This window comes from Glycine max, chromosome 15, assembly GCF_000004515.6.
Source record: "Glycine max cultivar Williams 82 chromosome 15, Glycine_max_v4.0, whole genome shotgun sequence".
In the NCBI taxonomy this organism is placed as follows: Eukaryota; Viridiplantae; Streptophyta; class Magnoliopsida; order Fabales; family Fabaceae; genus Glycine; species Glycine max.
In genome coordinates, this window is record NC_038251.2 from 34,987,770 (window position 1) to 35,012,595 (window position 24,826).

General features: G+C 36.9%; 2 protein-coding genes and 1 non-coding gene across 7 annotated transcripts; all 3 read left to right on the top strand.

Moving 5' to 3' along the window:
• The first annotated feature begins 7,259 nt into the window (after positions 1 to 7,259).
• Positions 7,260 to 18,984, top strand: LOC100794677 (G-type lectin S-receptor-like serine/threonine-protein kinase At1g67520). 5 transcript variants are annotated; one of them, XM_006597932.4, is made up of 9 exons: positions 7,260 to 8,503; positions 9,235 to 9,342; positions 9,438 to 9,640; positions 9,719 to 9,929; positions 11,038 to 11,275; positions 11,397 to 11,547; positions 11,624 to 11,645; positions 11,739 to 11,928; positions 16,140 to 18,984. In XM_006597932.4, the coding sequence occupies exons 1-9, from the start codon at positions 7,348 to 7,350 to the stop codon at positions 16,186 to 16,188; spliced, it is 2,328 nt and encodes a 775-aa protein (XP_006597995.1). In that variant the 5' UTR covers positions 7,260 to 7,347; the 3' UTR covers positions 16,189 to 18,984. The 5 variants fall into 5 exon arrangements, 4 of the variants coding, with proteins under 4 accessions (XP_006597995.1, XP_014623847.1, XP_006597993.1 ...); XR_005888610.1 differs by lacking the exon at positions 16,140 to 18,984 and having other exon boundaries at positions 11,038 to 11,256; positions 11,739 to 11,854; XM_014768361.3 differs by having other exon boundaries at positions 11,624 to 11,928; positions 16,133 to 18,633.
• MIR5371 (microRNA MIR5371) lies at positions 10,404 to 10,626 on the top strand. The gene has a single exon (NR_048843.1). It is a non-coding gene; the product is annotated as a microRNA MIR5371 (primary transcript).
• A 1,873-nt stretch (positions 18,985 to 20,857) lies between the features above and the next one.
• LOC100819723 (uncharacterized) lies at positions 20,858 to 22,456 on the top strand. Its single transcript, XM_006598443.1, has 2 exons — positions 20,858 to 21,782; positions 21,900 to 22,456. Exons 1-2 carry the CDS (start codon positions 20,858 to 20,860, stop codon positions 22,454 to 22,456), a joined length of 1,482 nt encoding a protein of 493 aa, XP_006598506.1.
• Positions 22,457 to 24,826: the final 2,370 nt, after the last annotated feature.

Here is a 24,826-nt window from a genome sequence, read left to right on the forward strand (position 1 = left end):
ACTAGTTTTTGAAAAAATGTGTCTACACCTGAAGGGTGAATGCTGTGAAATTTCCCCGGACGCCCGAAATGGACTCGGATGAATGCACAAATTGATAAAAGAACATATTTTGGAAACATTGGGTTGATTTAAAATAGAGGAAATGAATCCTGAGCCCTAGCATCACATGACCATAAAAATTTGACACTTGAGTGTCCGCATAGGTGCATGCATGACCAGTTTTGCATAAAGTTTCTAAATCATCATTTTTGCATTTGTGTCATGGAAATAATGTGGGACATCCCTTTTATCCTTGAACCAAACCAAACCCCGACATGTATCATGTCTAGCCATTCTACAAACCTTGAGCCAAAATCCTGACTCACCATAAACCTTGACCTAGGGTGAGAATGTCAATCCTTACCCTCGGAAGCAAAAAAGGAAAGAAGGAAAATTTCCAATCAAAGAGAAAGCGAAAAAAGAAAAGAAAGGAAATTCCCAATCAAAGAGTGGGAGAAAGCAAAAAGAAAAGAAAGAAAATTCCCAATCAAAGAATGGGAGAAAGTAAAAAAAAAAAGAAGAAGAAGAAGAAGAAGAAGAAGGAAAGAAAGCCCCTGATCGGGGATCAAAGGAAAAACAGAAGAAATATGCAGAGAGGTCTTTGGACCGGATAATATCTGAACAATACAGAATTGTCACCAAATGAACGAAAAAAGAAGGAAAGGGAACCACGACCTAAAATAGTCTTCTCCCTTTGATTACCAACCAAAATCCCGTGCGCTAGCGACTTTTTTTCTCGCCCCGCACTAAACAAAAAAAAAAAAAAACAACAGAAAAAGAAAAAGCCAGAAAAATCAAAAGCCAAAAACACACAAAAGCCGAAAGAAGAAACCACCAAAAGAACCCATTCCCAAGGGAAGTCCTATTTGATCCATGGTCACGCATGTAATTTTTTATTTGATAGGAAATAATTTGCAAAGTCAAGTCATGACATATCTATGGTTCGGAATTAGGATGAAACACTTACCTGTGCGAGATTGATACACTTTGAGTGGATTTCTTCTATTTTTGTCGAACCCAGTGTTTCCTCTAAATGGTCATTTAGAAACGAAATGCTAAACATCCAAAGTCTCATTTATGGTTATGAGAAAATTTCATCAGCATACTCTCCTTCCCCGGTAGACGCATTGTTTTTCACTCAAAAAAGCATATGCTGCTCTAATCAGTTGGAATATTTGTCTCTTTACTAAAGCATGTTAGCATTTTAGTGGAGAAAACACCGAGACTTTTTCAAGTCTCACAAGTTATCCAGAACTACGTATGTCTGAGTTCCTCATTGGAGGATACGTAGGAGCAAGAGCCTCGCTTTTGTCGACCACACCGCCTTTTGTTGCCATGACCCAAGAGCTGGTAGCCCGCGGAGACACCTTACGGTTATCTGCACCTCGTCATTCAGTGACCCCAAGTGTGATTGACGAGCAGAGGCCAATGTGGTCATCTGCGCCCTTTCCGGAGATGTCCGCATTTTCCGATGGAGCTTTTCAAGTCTCACAAGTTATCTAGAACTACGTAGGTCTGAGTTCCTCATTGGAGGATACGTAGGAGCAAGAGCCTTGCTTTTGTCGGCCGCCCCATAATCTTTGTCATACTGACCCTGAGGTCATGTGACGTGCACCCTTGTATCATCCAGAGGCGGCGGGCCCGATGATACGCGGAGATACCTTACGGTTATCCGCACCCTTTTGTCATCCAGAGGCGGCGGGCCCGATGACAAGCAGAGACCAAGTTTGGTCATTCTGCACCCTTGTATCATCCAGAGGCGGCGGGCCCGATGATACGCGGAGATACCTTACGGTTATCCGCACCCTTTTGTCATCCAGAGGCGGCGGGCCCGATGACAAGCAGAGACCAAGTTTGGTCATTCTGCACCCTTGTATCATCCAGAGGCGGCGGGCCCGATGATACGCAGAGATACCTTACGGTTATCCGCACCCTTTTGTCATCCAGAGGCGGCGGGCCCGATGACAAGCAGAGACCAAGTTTGGTCATTCTGCACCCTTGTATCATCCAGAGGCGGCGGGCCCGATGATACGCAGAGATACCTTACGGTTATCCGCACCCTTTTGTCATCCAGAGGCGGCGGGCCCGATGATACGCGGAGATACCTTACGGTTATCCGCACCCTTGTGTCATCCAGAGGCGGCGGGCCCGATGATACGCGGAAATACCCAAGTGGTTATCCGTATAAACATTCTTTTGCTATCTGTAAGACAGAACGCTTGATAGCATGCAGAGGCTGACATAGTCTTCTGCACCTTTTGTTCCTCCGGGAACAACAAGTCATTTACATGTGGAAATTTCATGGTCGCCCGCGACTCTCGTCAACCGAGAGGAGCGAAATTAGTGTCATACCCTAATTTTCGTCCGGGGACCTTTGCTTGATGACATGCGACCATTCTTTGGTCCTTGTGAGGTGCTTGGCATCCATCATTAGGCAATTTGTGAAATTCTAGGAACGACAAGTCATGGTCACCTGCGACTCTCGTCAACCGAGAGGAGCGAAATTAGTGTCATACCCTAATTTTCGTCCGGGGACCTTTGCTTGATGACATGCGACCATTCTTTGGTCCTTGTGAGGTGCTTGGCACCCATCATTAGGCAGTTTGTGAAAATTCTGGGAACAACAAGTCATTTACATGTGGAAATTTCATGGTCGCCCGCGACTCTCGTCAACCGAGAGGAGCGAAATTAGTGTCATACCCTAATTTTCGTCCGGGGACCTTTGCTTGATGACATGCGACCATTCTTTGGTCCTTGTGAGGTGCTTGGCATCCATCATTAGGCAACTTGTGAAATTCTAGGAACGACAAGTCATGGTCACCCGCGACTCTCGTCAACCGAGAGGAGCGAAATTAGTGTCATACCCTAATTTTCGTCCGGGGACCTTTGCTTGATGACATGCGACCATTCTTTGGTCCTTGTGAGGTTCTTGGCACCCATCATTAGGCAGTTTGTGAAAATTCTGGGAACAACAAGTCATTTGCATGTGGAGATTTTATGGTCACCCGCGACTCTCGTCAAATCGAGAGGAACGAAATTAGTGTCTTATCTTTACTTTCCTTTTATCTCCAATAAAAGACAAGTAAAGAGGGGCAACTGTCATACCCTAATTTCGTCCGGGGACCTTTGCTTGATGACATGCGACCTTTCTTTGGTCCTTGTGAGGTGCTTGGCATCCATCGTTAGGCAATTTGTGAAATTCCAGGACATGCCGAAAAACCAAAAATATATTGATGCACAATCCGTAAGTTTCCGTGACACACCAGAAATCAAATGGAAGCATCGTTGCATAATTAAGTGAGGTTCCATAACATTCCGTAAGTCAAAAAGGGGATGATTATGTAATCCGCAAGGTTCCGTAACATTACGGAAAGAAAACAAGTATCGTTACGAAATTCGTAAGTTTCCGTAACTTTACGAAAAAAGAATCACCAAAAAAACAGAGGGGGGTGTACTTAGTAAAAATGGGGGTGCAAATAGCACCCAGGCCCACTTGGGCCCTCCAAATATTCCTCCAGAAGGTTGTTGCTTCTGGAGGAAGCAACCTGGCTCGCCTGGGCGAGCTGGGCGGCAACCACCTCCCCTATTTTGCTATAAATAGGGGAGGAAGTGAAGAAGAAAAGGGTTCAGCCCCCTTGGCACTTCTCTCTCTTTCGAATTTGCTTGGAAAAATTGTTTCCGTGAAGAAAATCTAAGCCGAGGCGCTTCCGAAACGTTTCCGTAACGTTTTCCGTGAGGAATTTCGCAAAGGTTTCAACCGTTCTTCGACGTTCTTCATCGTTCTTCGATCTTCAACGGGTAAGTACCTCGAACCAAGCTTTTCGATTCATTCTATGCACCCATGGTGGTCCACATTGTGTTTCGTGCATTTTTATTCTCGTTTTGTTTACTTTTTATACCCCCTGTTGACGTGCTTAAGTCATTTTACTTAAGTCATTTCTCGCTTAACTTAAAAATAAAATCAATTTCCACCGAACGTTTGAATTGTATTATCCGTTAACTTCGGTTAAAATGAATTCCGACCGTTCGGTCGTGCCGTAACCACGTTGGAAATCAAAAAGAGGTAAAAAAATAATATAATAATCAAAAAACATCTTTTAGTAAAATAAAGCGGAAAATCAATCGGACGTTTTTCTCTTTGGGATTTCTCATTCTTAATCAAATTGATTAATAACTAAAGTGAAACTAAGGCTAAAATCAACTCGCCTAGTCAAGCTCGTCCATAAAAATAGGCTTTTGAAGTTTGTCATTTCAATTTCTCGCTAAGTAAAAATGGATCATTTTTAAGGTCAAACGCCTTAAAATGATCACCACTTAAGTAAAAAAGAATCACTTGATAAGAAAGAACTACGTAGGTCTGATTTCCTCATCACAAATTGAGGAATACGTAGGAGCAAAGGGAAACACCCTTGTCGACCACAAAAAAGAGAAAAATATAAAAAGGGTATAAAGGATATAAAGACATAAAAGGGAACGTAAAAATCAAAGTCATGTTTGCATATTCGATTAAAGGTTGTCGTCCCTTGGGACGGACGTGTGGGGTGCTAATACCTTCCCTGTGCGTAAATACAACTCCCGAACCTTTCACTTAAAAGTTCGTAGATCGCGTCTTTTCCGGTTTTTCCGACGTTTTCCTCAAATAAACGTTGGTGGCGACTCCGCGCGTATTCCTTTCGTGGAACACGCATCCCGCGAGCCACGCGTCGCCCTCCCGCCGAAGGGTAGGTTGCGACAATTATCTATATATGCAATTTAATAACTGAAATCTATTAATCTTTATACATAAGACCATTAGATATATATTGATCTATCTGGATAATTGATGTCTTATACGCAATGATCTTACGATCAAGAACAATTTATATTGTTTCTCATTATTTTAATCTCTATCATGATAATAGGCCTCTAATTCTAATCAAGGACTTGTCAAATTAACAATTTAATAAAACAATACATATAATAATAAAATAAAGGCAAAATTGTAAATTTGATCCCCCATTTTATCTCCAATTTTGGATTTTGTCCCCTCGTAAAATTATTCACGAATTTTGTCCTCGTATTTAATCAAATCACGCAATGTTGGTCCCCCAGCCAACAATTGAACGTTGATTGTTACAAAGTAATGTTGACCGCCACGTGTTATGCTCTGATTGGTCAATGAAAACAACAATGCATTTCATCTTCCATGGAGTTGACATTCAATCAAAATATGACACGTGTTAATTATCATTCAATAATAACGTGACATGTGGCAGTCAATATTCCTTTGTAACAGTCAATGTCCAATTGTGGACTGGAGGACCAATATTGCATAATTTGATTAATATACGAGGACAAAATTCGTGAATAATTTTACCGAGGGACAAAATCTGAAATTGGAGATAAAATGGAGGACACAAAATACAATTTTGCCTAAAATAAAGAATAATTATTTACTAAAATTGATAATATGATGGATTGAATCTTAGACATACATATTTATCTCCAACAATTCTTACAACTTTAATTGAAATCAAAGCGTATGGACCATATTCATAACAATATAATAGTTTTAAGAGATATATTTCTAGAAATAAAGACCAACAACTTGAAGCCTTCCCACTAATTTCATTTTCCTCTCTTACGTGTGAATCACCAGGCTTAATTTTCTACCCCGCAAAACAAGTTACATATTTTTCTACCCCGCAAAGCAAGCTAGAAAACAGAAAAATTAATGATCTCCATACACGTTGGAAATGTTGACAACTCTCTAATTGGCAAAAGTTATTATCCCCAAAACTTGATTGAAGAAATCAAATTGTGATCATCCATGTAAGGTTGAGGACACAGAATTTCTACCCCAAAACACAAGCTCCCATTACCAACTCCACCAATAGAGAGAAACCCATACGCAGTAAGTCTTTGTCTTGGTTAAGACTCTTAACCATGGTCACATCAACGTTAACTTAATGGTTGACTTGACTACATGTGATATGATTCTGAAAACAAAACATGTGTAAGCAAATTTATTTAAAAGCTCTTATATTTCAATATCCCTAAATATCAAAGACTCCATCAATTCACATCTTATCTTTTATCATACTAATATTTTTCCCTTTTCTCTATATCTTTCTCAAAATATCTATTGGTTTTGAGTGGTTAAAGACTTTCTTTTGGTATTTAAACACAGGTACAATTGTTTAATTCCAAGTCTTCTTAACCCTTAAAACATTAATTGGATGAAAATTAAGTGCATCAATCACATCAAAGAGGAAAAATGAAACTGATATCGTCCATTAAAATCTTTAAATCAAAATTGAGGGTGAATTTAATTGTGAAAAAATAAGTGAGAAAAAAATTTCAAAAATATGTGTGCATCCCACACTTTTACTTCAATTCTCTTCCATTCGATTATCTTCCGGTCTAAGAATTCTAAAGCAAGCACACAAGAAAATTACAACGATAAAGTTATTTAAATCAAAAGAAATTAAATTAAAGGAGACTCCCGCTGATACCTTGCGTCAGTTGAATGATACATCAGCATATCCCTACGAAGGTTAAAAAAATATCAACCAAATATATATAGAGATAAATGCCACGAAGTAAAAAAAAAAGGTATTGTCCGTTTAGATTGATAGCATGTTTTTATGATTTTTGTATGTCCATGTAGAAAATTTGATACAAGATGAACAAGGTAAAATTTAAAGGTTAAAATGTAATTTTGATCTCCTAGCTTGATGAATTAATGATTTTAATTTTCTTAGAATTTAATTGAGATATTTAGTTTTCTTAATTTAAAAAATTGATGATTTTGCTCCTTGCATCTAATGACTTCTGTTGACCATTAGTTTACGAACGTTGACCAAGTAAATTGCTAATTTGACACACTTATTTTGTTTATGAACTATTAAATAGGACTATTAAGTTAACTTTTTATGATAAACAATTTTTTTTTCTCTTTTCTCATTCTTTAACCCATTTCTGTAACCCATAAACATACTCCACTCAATCCTTCTCTTCCTCACAGATTCAAACCACATAAAAAATCCCAACCAAAAAAAACAAAAACAATCATACTCATATAAATTGAAATTTTAACAAAAGAAAAATGGAGAATTGAATTTTTAAATTTCAGTCTTAGATATCCTCTTAAATTAAATATTCTGACGAAAACTTTATTATGCATAATGATCCTATATATTTATATATGCCTTAATAATGTATTTTAAGAAGCAATGGTATGAATAATTTTTAACTAAATTTTATTCTATAAAGCTAATGTGCACAGCACGCTATTCCTAACTGGTAGACTATCATTCCACATTGAAGATGGTGTGTTATAAACTGGGGGAATCTCATTTCTTGCTTGTTTTAACATGCTTGTGGTTGTGGTTGTGGTGGAGTACTCGTATCCACGTTATTGCTGCATATCACAGTTTGAGGCCCGGTGATACTCTGAATTCCACAACCGAACTGTGTTCTGAAAACGATAAATATTGCTTGGGTTTTTCCCAATTTAGTTCTGCTCATAACAGCACTTATTTGCGGATATACGCCAAAGGAAAAGGTGACTGGAACATGTGGATTGGTAATAGAAACCAACCACTTGACATGGATTCCGCAGTTCTGTCGCTGAGCCACTCTGGAGTACTGAAAATAGAATCCAAAGACATGGAACCTATCATCCTTTACTCTTCAACGCAGCCGTCGAACAACACTGTGGCCACGTTGATGAACACGAGCAATTTTGTGTTGCAACGCCTTCAACCCGGTGGGACTGAGAGTACTGTGTTGTGGCAAAGTTTTGATTATCCTACTGATAAGTTGCTCCCTGGGATGAAGTTAGGAGTCAATCACAAAACTGGTCGCAATTGGTCTCTAGTTTCGTCAATGGGTTATGCTAACCCAGCTCTTGGGGCATTCAGGCTTGAATGGGAACCCAGAAGAAGAGAATTACTCATCAAGCAACGAGGACAATTGTGTTGGACAAGTGGAGAACTCGGAAAAAACATAGGATTCATGCACAACACGCATTACATGATTGTCTCAAACGACGACGAAAGCTACTTCACAATTACAACTTTGAATGAAGAGTTAACAAGATGGGAGCTATTAAAAACTGGGCAGTTGATTAATAGGAATGGAGATGACAATGTTGCAAGGGCTGATATGTGTTATGGGTACAACACAGATGGAGGGTGCCAAAAATGGGAGGACATACCCTTCTGCAGAAATCCTGGTGATGCATTTGAACTCAAAGAAGTTTACCTCAATTTAAACCTGAAAAATTTTCTGGCTAATTCGAGTTATAGCCCGAGTGATTGCCGGGATACTTGCTGGAAAAATTGTAGTTGTGATGGATTCACAGATTATTACGATGATGGAACTGGCTGTATATTCGTGTATTTAAATTTAACAGAAGGTGCTGATTTTGCAAGTGGGGGCGAAAAATTTTACATATTGGTAAAGAACACCCATCACAAAGGTAAGTCTACTAATTCAGGAAAAGAAAGTAAGTCTACTATAATTTCACAACTTCCTATTTCCCATTTTAATTTATGGTTTCATTATTCTTTTGATCCTATAATTACACCAACTCTTCATTTTAGTCTCTACAGTTTAAAACATCTTATATTGATTCCGTAGTTGTAATTTTTCAATCCTCTTTGTTTTCACTGTCTAAAATCTCTTAATACAGTTACATCCGAACCTTAACTAATACAAAACTAAAATTGACTGTGAAAGACTGCCATAAAATTTAGAAAGGTTCAGTTTTGTAATTATTACAAAGTATCTAGATGTAATGACGCGCATTAGACAATTTTAGGCAACAAACATTAAAGGGATTAAAAATTGTAACTATATGAATCAAAATAAGATATTTTAATATAAAAACTAAAATGAAAAGTTATTCCAAACTATAAAGATTCGCTACAAGAATTAAAGCATTACTGACAATTTTCGTCACTATTGATAATTTTTGTCACTAATACTTGCATCACTAAGATTTTCGTATGATTTTTTAAAAATAACATGTAAATTGCTATCATTATTGTGAAGTTATTTTGTATTGAGATTAAAAAGAAAAGTAAACCTTAATTTATTTTATAACTTTTTTTATAGTAACACCAAAAGTACGTTTTTAATATTCAACTTCAGTTAAATATATAATATAATAAGCGATATATATGGAATCTGATTTAATGGTGCATGCAGGTACAAAAAAGTGGATATGGATAAGTATTCTAATAGTAGCTGCTCTATTTTCAATATGTGCTTTCATTCTGTATCTGGCCTTAAAGAAAAGAAAACTTCGGTTTGAAGGTTAGCTATATATTTGCAATGAACAATGTTACATACTTTTCTGAGCATAAGCCCTTGATTCTTAATCTTTGTCACTCATAATTTCATCTAAACAGATAAAAACAGAAAAGAAATGGAAATTAATAAGATGGAAGATTTAGCAACTTCAAATAGATTCTACGATGCCAGAGATCCTGAAGATGAGTTCAAGAAGAGACAAGATCTAAAAGTATTTAGCTACACATCAGTTCTGTTAGCATCCAATGATTTTTCAACTGAAAACAAGTTAGGACAAGGAGGATTTGGACCTGTTTATAAGGTGGCATGAAACCATTAACTTTGTAATATATAGTTACAAGTTTCTTTTCAATGACAGTCTTTTTTGTTGATATTTTAGGGAATCCAACCAAATGGGCAAGAAGTTGCCATAAAAAGACTTTCTAAAACATCTTCACAAGGAACTGCGGAATTCAAAAATGAACTAATGCTTATAGGTGAGCTTCAGCACATGAATCTTGTACAACTACTTGGATACTGCATTCACGGCGAAGAGAGGATTCTAATTTACGAGTATATGCATAACAAAAGCTTGGATTTCTATTTATTTGGTAAGGAATATTTTAAAGTTGATTTAATTAGGTGATGTTTTAGAAGACAAAAAAATCTTTTTTATTATTATGTAACAACCAAAGACTTTGTGCTGGAAAATTGTGTTTATGGATGATATATTGACTTATGCTTACTGTTAGGAAGGGAATAATGGCTCAACAAGATACTACAAGCATAGGCATGGCATGAATGAGAGGCCCAAAAGAAGGATCATCCTACCAAAGCATCTAGAAGATTTTGTCTAACCAATTCTGATAGAGGAGTGCTGAGTTGGCACTGCAGTAGTGGCTGGGTTAGATTGAAGGAATATGCTTGTCTGCCATTCGTCTGTCATTTATCATTCTGTTATTTGTTGTTTGTTATTTTCATTCCTGCATCTGTATTACAACATCTTTGCATGTTGTCTATATATACTTAATATGTACTGAGCAGAAGCAAACAAGAAATATAATCTCTTTTCTCACCTTGTTCTTGGGAGGCCCCTAGTCCTCGAATTCTAGGAATTAGTCACTCAGATCCTAACCTCTTTGGTTCTTTCATTGAGATCCATGGTTGAGTCTACTCGTTCCAAGCCTAATATGGACTGCATCGAAGAGGCCATCGCGAAACTTACCTCCAATCAACTCAACCTCATCGCTGCAAAGATGTTAGGATCTCAGTGACTAATTTCTAGAATTTGAGGACTAGGGACCTCCCAATAACAAGGTGAGAAAAGAGATTATATTTCTTGCTTCTGCTCAGTACATATTAATTATATATAGGCAGCATACAAAGATGCTGAAATACAGATGCAGGAATGAAAATAATCTAACTCAGCTACTACTGCATTGCCAACTCAGCACTCCTCTAACAGAATTGGTTAGACAAAATCTTCTAGATGCTTTGGTGGGAAGATCCTTCTTTTGGGCCTCTCATTCGTGCCTATGTGTGCAGTATCTTGTTGAGCCATTATTCCCTTCATAACATTTTCCTATTTTGAACATAACTACATAAATGCCATGCTTTGTATAACTCATCTAACATACTAATGACGAAAAGTATTTTTGGTTTGTAACCCTTGTATAGTATATACATATTCTAATATATTGTTTTGTTTCCATTGAGAAGATGGTACTAGAAGCAAGCTACTAGACTGGAAGAAGCGTTTCAACATAATAGAAGGAATTTCTCAAGGATTACTCTATCTTCACAAGTACTCAAGACTGAAAGTCATTCACAGAGACTTAAAAGCTAGTAATATACTTCTTGATGAGAATATGAACCCCAAAATTTCTGATTTTGGATTAGCAAGAATGTTTACACGACAAGAATCCACAACTAACACTAGTAGGATTGTTGGCACCTAGTGAGCTTCTAAATATCTCTTTGTTTCATGGATTGTTGATAAATATGTATATAAATTTATTTTGTTAATTAGACTGTGAAATAATTTTTCTTTGAATTGTTTATTTTTTTTCTTTTTACAGTGGTTACATGTCTCCTGAATATGCCATGGAAGGAGTTTTCTCTGTAAAGTCTGATGTGTATAGCTTTGGAGTCTTACTACTTGAAATTGTTAGTGGAAGAAGAAACACTAGCTTCTACGATGGTGACCGCTTTCTAAATCTAATAGGACATGTAAGTAAAATTGGCTTCACTAAGTTCCTTTTCCAATTACTATTACATGTGACTAATTTGACAAAAATACTACCAGGCATGGGAGTTATGGAATGAAGGTGCATGTCTAAAATTAATTGATCCATCTCTAACTGAGTCACCTGATCTTGATGAAGTGCAAAGATGTATTCATATTGGTCTCTTATGTGTAGAACAAAATGCAAATAATCGACCCTTAATGTCACAAATCATATCAATGTTATCAAACAAGAATCCAATTACCTTACCTCAAAGACCAGCATTCTATTTTGGAAGCGAGACCTTTGATGGGATAATATCTTCTACAGAGTTTTGTACGGATTCAACGAAAGCAATAACCACTTCCAGAGAAATAGAATCAAGGTGAATAACTTATTGAATAATAATAATAAACATTTTATATTAAACTTATTGTGTTATTTGAATTGTAAGATAGTTTCTTTTAGTTATACTATATATGAGATGTTTTATTTACATATCCTATTGACATGAATCTGTCCTTATTTTGTTTGGGTTTTGTTGGTCTATATATAGAGCCTCTGATATCTTATGCAGTCTTAATTAGTAATGATAATATCGATTACTATTAGCTTTGAATCGAAAGAGTACTTCAAAACATTATTTTTTTATCCATGACTATTAGAGTAATAAACAAACATGCAAAGAGCTACAGTTATTAAACTGCAGACTCTGATTAGCTAAGCTAGACAGTTATGTGACAACTGTTATTCTCTAACAGATTTGTCTATAAATACTATCTTCTACAATTCACTTGAGTTAATTTCACCATTTCCCCTTTAATCTTCACTATCTTTTTTTCTCTCATTACCATGTTTAGAAACATTAAGAAGGCATCTAGAGCCTAGTTCGGTCATCAATGGAGGCAACAATCAATTATGTTCCCTCCTCTTCCGCTCCCCAATCTTTTCATCCGATCTATGAAAAGTTAGATGATGCTAACTTCTTGTCATGGTCAACAAGTTGAGCCAATGATTAAGCCTTGTTGACTTCATTGGTTTGTGATGAATCCTTCAATTCCAGCAAGGTTTCTGACGGAGGAAAATCATGCCGCGGTCATAAAAATCCTACCATTCCTACGTATTCCATTTGGGAGCAACAAGATCAAGTCCTCTTGACTTGGCTCCAATCGACGTTAACCTCATTGATTCTCTCTAGAGTTCTGGGAAGCGTGTGCATTCTTACCAAGTGGGGGAGAAAATACATGAATAATTTCACAAACAAACACACCCCAAAGCTGGAAAATTGTGAACGGAGTTGCCAGCTACTTCTCTCGATCTAAAATCGATGCATGAATTTCTTCTTCATGTCAAAGCACTCACTGATGCTCTCGCCTCTGTTGGAGAGCCAATCGCACTTCATCGACACATCGGTGTTATCCTAGAAGGTTTAGCGGATGAGTATAGCTCTGTAATTTTGGTGATACAGAGTAAGTTAGAACCTCTCCATATTGAAGAGATTGAAACACTTCTACGTGTCCATAAGTCGCAACTGCAGAAATTCTGCCATGGAATCACCATCAATTAACTTTTCTTAAGGTCTGGTGAATCCTAATACCGCTTTGTCATATTGTTTTGAGGGATACATTGTGCCAAACAAGCCTAAATTTGATAACTTTTCAAATAACTCTACTCGTGGAGGCTTCAATTGCGGTGGCGGTGGCCATTGTGGCAGCGATGGCCGTGACTGTGGAGGTCATTTCTCCAACTTCAATTGTCAAGTGCGTCTTAAGTTCAAACACACAACATCCTTGTGCTACTGATTTGACAAAAATTATCAGCCAAATCCATCTCTCACACTTCATGAAGCTTTCGGTCAAGACAATTTTCTAAACAATTCCTTAGTTAGAGTCAATAATTTCATAGTGCGTTTGAATAGAAAATTTTAACCGAAGAAAGTAATTTATCGGAGAATTTGAATTTTTGTAATTTAGAATTTATTGTTTAGATGTTTTTATATAAAAAATTTAAAATTTTGGAATTTTAAAATAGAATTTTAAATAATTAAAAATTTGGAATTTCAATTTCCTTCTAAAAGGTCAGAAATTGAAATTCTCTTCTTACAGTCTTCCTTCAAGAAACACTGGCTGAGCTCCTGGAATATTCGAGTGTGAGCGTAGAGGAACACGTATAACCAGCACACCAACCATATCTTCTCTTTTTTTTCATTCATTTTTTTCACCCTCATAATTTTAATTTTTTTATCCAAACACAAAATTTTGAATATAAAAGAATTTCAATTAAAGTATTTGAAATTTTTAGAATTTAAAATTTCTCAAAATTCTAAATTTCTCCATCCAAATAGAACATGTTTGGTAAGAATAATTATGGTGGTTATGGTTAAATTAAACAATGGTCTTCGACCATCAAATACTTGAACTCAAGGAGGCAATCACTCAAGGAGGCAATCAAAATAGGACAAGATACACTAATCAGTTTCAATAGTATCTAAGTACAATAATTGCAAATTCCAACATATGAACTGGTCCCTCTTCAACTTGGATACCAGATTCAGGTGTCTTATTTTATGTTATAGGAGAATCATAGAATATTCAACAATTAGGTACCTTAAAGGTATAGATAGAACCTACATTGGTAACGGACAAGGTCTATCCATAAGGTGTCTTCCATTTTTACTTCTCTTAGTAATCCTAGAGTGTCTTTATCTTTAAATTAAATCTTAGATATGCCATCTATTACCCAAAACCTTATTAGTGTAAGTAAATTTGCACAAGACAATGGTGTTGTTTTTGAGTTCCATCCTAATCACCATGTTGTGAAATCACAGGTAACCAATGAGGTCTTACTTCAAGGCTCACTTTGTCTTGATGGTTTGCATGTCTTCCAGATCTTCACCTAGAAATTTCAATTGTCGCCACATTAATAAAAAATGACTACTAAAATATGATATCAAGCAATGGTTTTCGAGACAAGCTATAAGCATTGTTTAAATGCTTTGTTTATGGTTTTATGACTGTAATTACAAAGGTATAAACAATATTTCAAGTGTACTTTAATTAATTGTTACATTTTTTTGTAGGAAATTGTTTATGGCAACAATTTTTCAAGTGTACTATAATTAATTGTTACCCTTTTTTGTAGGAAATGGTTTTCTCACTTGTCGCCACATTAATAAAAAAAAAAAAACAACGCCTAAAATATGATATCAAGCAACGGTTTTCGAGACAAGCTATAAGCATTGTTTAAATGTTTTGTTTATGGTTTTATGACTGTAATTACAAAGGTATAAACAATATTTTCAACTGTTTTGAGAAGTTATAGCAAAATTGATCGATTTGGCTTAACTCTAACTCTAACAACCATGAATTCTAAACAGTAATTTTGTTTGTTATTTTTGACAAGTAATACAACTAATATCTTGAAAACTTTAAGTTATGTTGTAGGGGAGGATTGGATTATGTCATGAGGAATAATACATGTTTATATTAACCCCTATGTCAGACTTACCTTTTAATTAGTTAATAATTCATACATAATTATATTTATCATATAATTATTACATTAGTTTTAGTAACTATGTATAGACAAGATTTTCCCTTATTGTTGTCGTTATTATAAAAATGCTTAGAACTTATAGGAACAATTTTGTTATTGGTGTTTATGGTAAACATGCATGTATGTCGCAGTTACAAGGTTTATATGATAAATAAATAGACAACACCGGTTATTGTTTAAATATAGAAAAAATGGATAAATTTTTTTGTGAATTTAGTTTTCATGATTACTTTTATAAATTTCCTATCCTTCATAAATTATTGAATTAATTACACATTTACTATTCAACTATCTTGATGTTTCTTAAATCTTACTACCCATTTTTCATACATTTTACTATCATATCGATGGCAAAACGGACATCATTTTTTAAAATTAGTGACAAAACAATATCATTTTATTAGGAATATGTCAACACTTTGTTACATATTTAACAATTTAATAAATGTGCAAAAATTGAAAAAACGTGATGGTAGATACACTAGAAAAAATAAGTGATAAAATTTGTGAAATCATAGTAGTGGGATGGTAAAATTAGCAATTAAACCTAAATTAAATTCTATCTCCCCATAAATAAAACTTAATCTTGTTTTCACTATCTATACCAAATTTATTTCTAAAATTACCTATATTATAAAATTATACTATTCAATCGTCCTTGATGTTTTTGATAATTGATTTAAAAATTTCAAGAGCTCTCAAATGGATTAGCCATATTAGATGCATTATTAGCATTTCAAGAGCTCACAAAATTGTCCAATTCTTTTACAACGGGGCCATACACTCCTCTTAAGCTATTATTAAGGGAGGAGGTCTGTCCTACTTGCTCCCATTCACTCTCATTTGAAACCTCTATTATATGCCAAAGGAGGTAGAAGTCTCTCACTTTTTTCTCTCTAATTCACTCAAACTATACACAAACAAAGCACTAGTTTTTTTTTTTTTCTCAAACTTTTCAAAATCGTGATGTTCACTCTTTTTCCTTTCTTTTTAGTCTCAATCATAGAAACTAACATTTTATTTTCTTTTGGGAGTTGACAGTGAACATCAATGGGGAGAAGAAGCACGAAACCAACTCCATTTCTCTTAATTTGCAAGGTGACAATAAGGAGACCTTCACCAATGACTGAAATATTAAAAATTGGTGAATTTTACATATTTGTGATTGATTTTGACGTGCTAGATAACTGGGGTTTGGGTCCCTCCCCAAAAGATCCGGTGAAGTCTTAGGGTTTGATTTTTCTAGTTTGATGTTGTTTTGATTCCAACAAATAGGTTGTATAATCAATTATCCCGAGTTCCTTGCCCATGCTTAAGTATTAATTTCTTCTTCTGGTGGTTTAATGTTTCATTTTGTGGATTTGTGATCGTGCGACATGGTAAATGGCGTTGCATGTTGTATTTGGAAATTGATGCCCATGCATGAAGATTTACAACTCAAGGATCCTTTAACCCTTGAGTTGGACATGTTGAATCTTCAAGTCTTATATTACTATTATTATTATTATTATTATTATTATTATTATAATATGGTGGTTTTGCTATTTTGTAGCATTAATGATGCATGCATGTGGAAAGGAAGGAATTGATGTTCATTTAAAGAGTTAATTATATATTTTGTAACTGAATTTTTTTTTAATCTCTAAACAAAAGTTTGACCAATCTTAGTCTCTCAATCTTAAGTGTCCAAATCAACATCATCCAAACTGCAAATCAGCTATGGTGAAGGTAGCGAAAGACATAGGGATGTTTTGATAGAGGAGGAACTGACGAGTAAAACACTGTGGCATATAAGCTTCGACAGTCGGCTTATTGCTTTTGGACGAAGGCTTGATGCCATACAAGAGGTTCCTTGCCAAAAGAAAACTTCCCCATCCTAGAGTTTCCTTTTGGCGATCAAAAGTAGTGTTGGGCCTTTGGCTATTCATGATGACCTATCTCTTGGTTCGAAAGTTAGCCAAATGTGCAGCAAAAGATCTTGAATAAATTCGGCTATGGCCTTGCGGACAAAAAGGGTATGATTTAAGAAATGACACAAAATATGCCTCTTTGGAATCTTCTTGAGCAGCCTCAATCGATTCCTCAGTTGAAGCCGAGAGTTCAAGGAAATACCTGGCGATCTAGAGTTGAAGGAACCAAAAGGGGCTGCCAACACCACCAACATTTTGGCAAGTGTTCAGCTTGGTAATCATACCGAAAAGAGAGTGATAAAGCATGGCCAAGAAATAGGGAACTAAGGCGATTTGCTTCCCAAACATAATGAATGAAATGATAGAGGTAAATTCACCAACAATCGCTTTAGTAGAGGTACGAACAAAATGTCTATTGTACTAGTAAGTAAGGAAGGCTGCATGTTCAAAATTGGTAGCTGCACTCGATTTGTTCACGTTGGAGTTTATGAAGACCCCAAATCTTCTATACCAGCGTGAGTAATTGATGTCGAGGTTCTCCTTAGTTGAATCCTTTAAGGATGGCAGTTCTTCTTCCCAAAAAGGAAGCCTTAGCATCCACTGTACATCCCACAAAGTGGGACTCATCAAGTCGAAAGGAAAGATGAATCATTAATGACAGTTGATTAAAAGCTCATGAATGCAAACAACAATGGCAAATTAGGGGTAATTTCTTTCAAAGGAAAAGAAATTATTTCATAGATTCGCCTTTGCTTCCAATCATTCCCTTTTTCTGCCAAAACCCTATCATACCAAGAGGTGTAATTAGGAACCATGTGAGGCCATGTTTGTACGTAAGGTGGGAGCTTAGACAGGCAGTAATCTTAAGCATTGATCGGAAGAAGGTTTCACATTGAAGAATAGGAAGTTGTTGGGAAAGTCATCACCATTTGCTTAAGAAAAGGTGGAGGGTTGAAGAGTAAAGATACCATTCGATTTTAGAATGGGGCCTAGGGTCAAATATTTATAGAGCCGATTGAGATCCTCAAGATTCTCCAAGTTGATAGCATCAACGTCATCTTCATTATCCATGGCAGCATTGGGGGTGATTACTTCAAAATTGATATCGACAAACACCAAGATGAGATGAAAGCAAGAGATTCAGAGGGGGGATTTTTAGGAAAGGCAGATGAAGGAGAATTGATTTTGAAGAAGGATAAAAGTGATGAAGATAAACTAAAAGTGTAAAGTAGATAAGATTGCAATCTCGGTGGAAGGATAAAGAGTTTCAAAGTTAAAAGTGTGGCAGCGGAAGAGTTTATTGCCATTTCAAATTTTGAAATTAAATTGAGTCTGTCAATGATAATAATAGATAAAGTTGTTCGTAATCAATCAACTTCATTAAATCAGTTGATAATTGTTGGGGGGCCTTTGTCGGTTACCAAATTTAGAAATTCGGTAGCCTAGGCAAATAAGTTGGATGATGAAAGGAGTCAAACAGATGTAAAATAGTCCAATTAATTAATTGGTTGCCGATGTCATATCATTTTGATTGAATGGTGTCGATTCTTATATATCAATAAAGGTGAAGTATTGGGCCTTAGGCAACACGAAGCTCAAGTCATTTAAGGGGCATATCAGCTGATGATGATCACGAAGGAAACAAGTTTGACGAGGTTGTGGTTTAGCCAAGCAAATTGAAGCTGAATCCCGATAATTAAGGAGTAAGCTTAGGTAATGGGGTGTAACCGATTCAATGGTAGTCCTCGATTGATGCAGATGAACTTGTATCTATATATATTCGAACGGTAACAACTAGAGGGACCTTCAACTTAAATTCAAATCAATCGATCTTACTTTTCAATTATTATTTTGCACAATTTACAACATTATTTTTTTTTTCAACATATTCAATTTTCCTTTATCTCTTTCAATTTGATTTTTTACTTAATCGCACCAAGCACTCTTTGGAATAGCTTGGGCATCCATTGTTATAGAGCATATTTTCCTCTCTATTGCAAATCACTTGATCTATATTTTGAAATTGTGTTGAAGCATTTACCCAATATAATCAGTTTAATCTCATGTGACAACACATTTCCTCTCGGGTTTAATCGTCATAAGCCAATTGAAGCTTGTTAGTTGTGACTGGTGTTAGCCCATATTTTTGATAAGCTAAAATATGCTCTAAATACGTATTAGATGTCGTCTTGAGTTTTGAAGCGTATTAAAGAGCAAGAATCTTGTCAGAGTCTGTTGAATCGAAAAGAAAGAAAGTGCTATTAGAAAGGATTCACAGGTTCAAGGAAGTATTTACAAAATACAAGGCTAAGACAAGAAAGAGGGCTTCGAACCATTGGGCAAATCGAGCTGGCGTATGGTCGAATCGAAGTCAAGGCAACAAGATTTCTGGATTTGGCGCAATTTCTGACAAAACTTCACAAAATTAGTTCGACTTCGAGCAATGTGGGTAACCGTTCTAAGGAGCAGTTATGTGCATGCAAGGTGTACGTAGCAGGACACTTGGCATTAGGATAGTATTCGACCGTTAGGGCAGTTTATTTTCGAATGTCTATATATAGCAGTTTTTTAGGCAGATTTCGGGGTCGCAAATCATTTCTACAAATCCTTATACACTCAAAGTACCCAGCGCAGAGAGAAACGAGTACGCAAGGAAAATGTATGATTGTGAACCATTTTAAGTTTCTGTAAACTTTACATTTCTAGTGCAATGCAATTTACGTTTCACTTTATAATTCCTGTCTTTTAAATGGTTCATTCGATTGAATGAACTCGTTGACCCCTTAAATTCTGCATTTTACCTTTCTCTTGGCAATTTACTTCCAGCATTTCGTTTCTTTCAAAGAACTTTACTTTCTGCAAATCTCAAACCAATGAATGTTTGTTGCAAGGATGAACATTAAAGGTTTTACATTTAAATGCAAACACACAAATGGCATGCTCCTGAGATTCACTAGTCGATCTCGCAAGCAACTCGATTAGACTAGCGATTGTTTACCAAATTTCAGCGTAAACAAATTGGCACGCCCAGTGGGACCGGTCAATTGTGTGTTTCTGCTTTAAATTATTATTAAAGTTTTATTTAGTGCTGTTGGTTTATTGCACTCTTAATTGTTTTGATCTTGTATGCATTTAAGAAGTGGGAAATCTGTTCCACACTTAACAGAATTTAAAACTTGTGCAAGGATGGCTAGACCACCCCCAAGTAATCGAAACAATGACCTTCCAAATATGGAGGGGCAACCAACGCAGACATCTGTCAGTAATGCCAATATAAATTCTGGCATAGGAGCAATTCCTGACCAAACTGTTGGCACGATAAGTTCGACCGCTTCGACGGTTATGAATCAGACAGGGGTAACTTCTCCCATGACCAACATGACGTTGGCAAGTTCGACCACGTCAGCGTCTGCTTTTGCCCCATGGAATAACCCCAGTTTAGGGAATCCCAGTGGAAGTCCCTTTCGACCGCCTCAAAACCCTCTATATGGCATGCCTACATCTTTGATGGCAGGGCTGCAAAACTCTCAACCAAATGTAGAGAATCTTAATACGTTCTCTCCATCAGGGTCTGTAGCGGGCAATCAAGGTAGGGTAATTCCTCAACATTTAACCAATACATCCGTTTTGTCACTCAGACAACAAATGGATGAAAGTAACCATGATATGGTTAACATGTTAACACAACAAATAGGAACTGTCATTAACCCCTTAATTCAAAATACAAATGATAGTTACCAAATGTTAACAAATCAAATAAGTCGAATTGCCGACTTTTTTGGGGCACCACCCGTACAGCAACCACCAATTCGACAGATCCAAATACAGGCGCCTATCCAAGAGATATAGATGCCTAACAATCCAGGGATGCAAATGGCTCAAGCACCACAACCATTGGCACGCATAGAGCCACCAGCCCAACAGGTCGAACCAAACCCTGGTATAGTTTTGGTAAATAGAAACCAAAATGCTGATGAAGTAATAGGGAATATTCAACAAAACCATTTCGATAGGCAGAATAACCTAGCCCAAATGGTCGAAACAATTTTAGTACAGAATGGTTTGAACTTGGGCTTTCACAGGCCCAATTTTGTGTCTCCATTATCTGAGTATGTGTTACAGACAGAATTACCAAGGGGTGTGAAAATCCCTAAGTTTACTAAGTTTGCAGGAGAGACAAATGAGTCCACTGTCGAACACGTTGCTAGATATTTGGTCGAGGCAGGGGATTTGGCTAATAATGAAAATTTAAGAATGAAATATTTCCCTAATTCCTTAACTAAAAATGCTTTTACATGGTTTACTACCCTTCCTCCTCATTCCATACATAATTGGAACCAATTGGAAAGGATTTTCCATGAGCAATTCTATATGGGACAGTCTAAGATAAGCCTTAAAGAATTAGCCAGCGTTCGACGTAAGGCACCTGAATCAATTGATGATTATTTGAACAGATTCAGACTCTTAAAGGCAAGGTGTTTCACCCAAGTCCCTGAACATGAATTAGTCGAAATGGCTGCTGGTGGCCTAGACTACTCGATTAGAAAGAAATTAGATACCCAGTATTTAAGGGATATGGCTCAATTGGCTGATAGAGTTCGACAACTCGAACGATTGAAGGCTGAAAAGGCTAGAAATTCTAAGTTCCACAAGAAGGAAAAGGTTGCGTACGTTGAAACCAATGACAGTGACCAGGAGTTCGATATTATTTATGAAGATATCGAGGACAATGAGGTTGATTTAGCAGAATTAAAACCTGGACCTCCTTATGTTTGTAAACTCCTTAGACCTTCCAATGGAAAAAACCCTGTTGAACCTAAAAATGATAAATTTGTGTCTAAAACTTATACATTTGACATAACTAAATGTGATGAAATATTTGATTTATTAGTCACAGATGGCCAAATTGTTGTTCCTAAGGGCTTGAAAGTACCCCCAGTCGAACAACAGAAGAAAAGGGGTTATTGTAAATTTCATAATTTCCTTGGCCATAAAACCTCATGTTGTGTTCTTTTCAGGGATTTGGTTCAAAAGGCTCTCAACGAAGGGAGACTCAAATTTGGTGAGAAACCAAAGGTTGCCCAGGCAAATGCTGAAACATCCAAAGCTGCTGAAACTCTCTATGTAGAACCCCAAGAAATAATGATGGTCGAAACAATGGAGTTGTCTCAGGTGCAAGTTCAGGGCATATCTGAAGAGGATTACAACGAACAAATGAAGGTTGTGTATCCTCAGGCTGAGGAGGATCTAATTGATTTCTTGAACAGATGCAAACTCGAAAGCAAGAGTGTGATGCTCTGCCCTCGCTGCAGTGCAGTATGTGATAGGGAGGCTACTGAGGGCCTCAAAAAATACCAAGTTATTAACAAGGGGGCAGAGCAGAACCAACGTTTCGATAAAGGCAAAAGGGTTATGGTGCAGTCGAACAATAATCAGAAGTCTGGTTGAAGGAATACTTTCGCTCCTCCTGGTTCAGTTCCGGTCGAAAAATGGATGCACAAGGGACTCATAAGGTTCAACAAAGGGGCCATGGAAGTAGGTGGTTCGAGTGGAACAAAGCAAATTGGCCCACAGGAGGCTAATAGGTACTCTTATAGGAACAATTACAGAGGAAAGAATCCTATGACGAGGACCCAATGGCGCAGGTTCCAGCGTCAGAAGAAATTGGCCCAACAGAATCTGCAAACGGGCCAGTATAAAGAAGTATCTAGGAGGCCAGTAAAAGAGAGACTCCTGCCTCCAGTAGATGAAGATAAGATGGAGGATGAGGATCTACTGGATTCTGAACCAGACTTTGATGTCATCTGTGTGGTATCTATCTTGCCATCTGAATATGATGTCCAGTCTGAGGTTACTGAGATCGAAGGTGAGTTCGATCATTTTGATATGGCTGACCCAAAGCCAGTGTGCTATTATGTTATGAACAATGGCTGTGTGGAAGAACAATTAGCTTATTTCGAAAAGCCAGATTTTCAGATGAAAAGTCATCTTAAACCTCTTTTCATCAGGGCAAAAGTTGAGAATGTTGGAATCAACAAAGTGCTCATAGATGGAGGAGCGGCTGTCAACTTAATGCCTCGATCTATGCTCTACAAGATCGGGAAACATGACACTGATCTATCTGCCCACAACATTGTGCTCTCTAATTATGAGGGCAAAACTGGCTATTCTTTGGGAGCCATTCAAGTAGATGTTGCTGTAGGCAGTATAGTTCGACCAACTTTATTCCTGGTGATACAGTCCAAGGCTAATTTTAACTTGCTATTAGGAAGGGAATGGATCCATGGAGTTGGGGCTGTGCCATCTATTCTCCACCAGAAACTCATTATCTAGAGGGAGGATGGGATTGTTGAAAATATAGAGGCAGATCAAAGCTTCTATAAGTCAGAGGTTGATAATGTTACTCCACAAACCTTTGACAAAAATTTGGCTAACATAGCACCTTGTGGTGACAAGGAGACTGTTTTCGAGCCAAGTGACAATGTTATCCACTCTGTTAAACTCCATCCTACCCATGGGTTTATATGGGAGAGGGAGGAAATTGATGCAGTTTCCTCTAAAGATGGGGTCATTCCACCAACTGGGTGGAATATATATGAAGATTAATATGCCTGAGGCCACTGCATGGGCCAGAATTACGGCTTATATGGCCGAAAATAGACTAAATACGGCCTTGGAGGCTGAATCACAACAAAATATGGCAGTTGAAGCCAAGATCGAAGATCATGAAAACAAAGAAACAAAGGATCGAAGACTGGACTGCATTTATGATGATGAGCCACTGGGTTTTGAGAAAAATCCCATAAGTGAGGTGCCAAAGATGCAGGCTCAAGATCCTTTGGAGGAGATCGACATTGGAGATGGCTCGATAAAAAGGCCAACCTATATCAGTGCCAATATCACCTCAAGTCTAAAAGAAAAGCTGGTGCCTCTTCTTAGAGAATTTAAAGACTGTTTTGCTTGGGATTACCACGAAATGCCTGGGTTAAGCAGAGAAATGGTCGAAATGAAATTACCTATTAAGGAGGGAAAAAGACCAGTAAAACAACTACCAAGAAGATTCGCACCAGAAATCATGTCCAAGATTAAGGAAGAGATCGAAAGGCTGCTGAGGTGTAAATTCATCAGATCTGCCAGGTATGTCGAATGGTTAGCAAATATAGTCCCTGTCATTAAAAAGAATGGAACTCTTAGAGTATGCATAGATTTTAGGGATTTAAATAATGCTACACCTAAAGATGAATATGCTATGCCAGTAGCGGAAATGTTGGTAGATTCAGCAGCTGGCTTCGAATTTTTAAGCATGTTAGATGGTTATTCTGGTTATAACCAAATATTTATTGCTGAAAGTGATGTGTCAAAAACAGCATTTCGATGCCCTGGTGCTTTAGGCACTTATGAATGGGTAGTTATGCCCTTTGGGTTGAAAAATGCTGGGGCCACTTATCAAAGGGCCATGAATTCCATGTTTCATGATTTTATTGACACATTTATGCAAGTTTATATTGATGATATAATCATCAAATCCTCCTCAGAAGATAGCCATTTGGATTACCTTAGGCAATCTTTCGAACGAATGAGGAAACATGGATTAAAAATGAATCCATTAAAGTGTGCTTTTTGTGTGCGTGCAGGAGATTTCCTTGGTTTTGTGGTGCATAAAAAAGGCATTGAGATAAATCAAAACAAGACAAAGGCTATTCTTGAGACGAAGCCTCCTTCGACCAAAAAACAGCTTCAGTCTTTGCTAGGAAAAATCAACTTCTTGAGGCGATTCATCTCGAATCTAAGTGGCAAAGCTCAAATTTTTTCGCCATT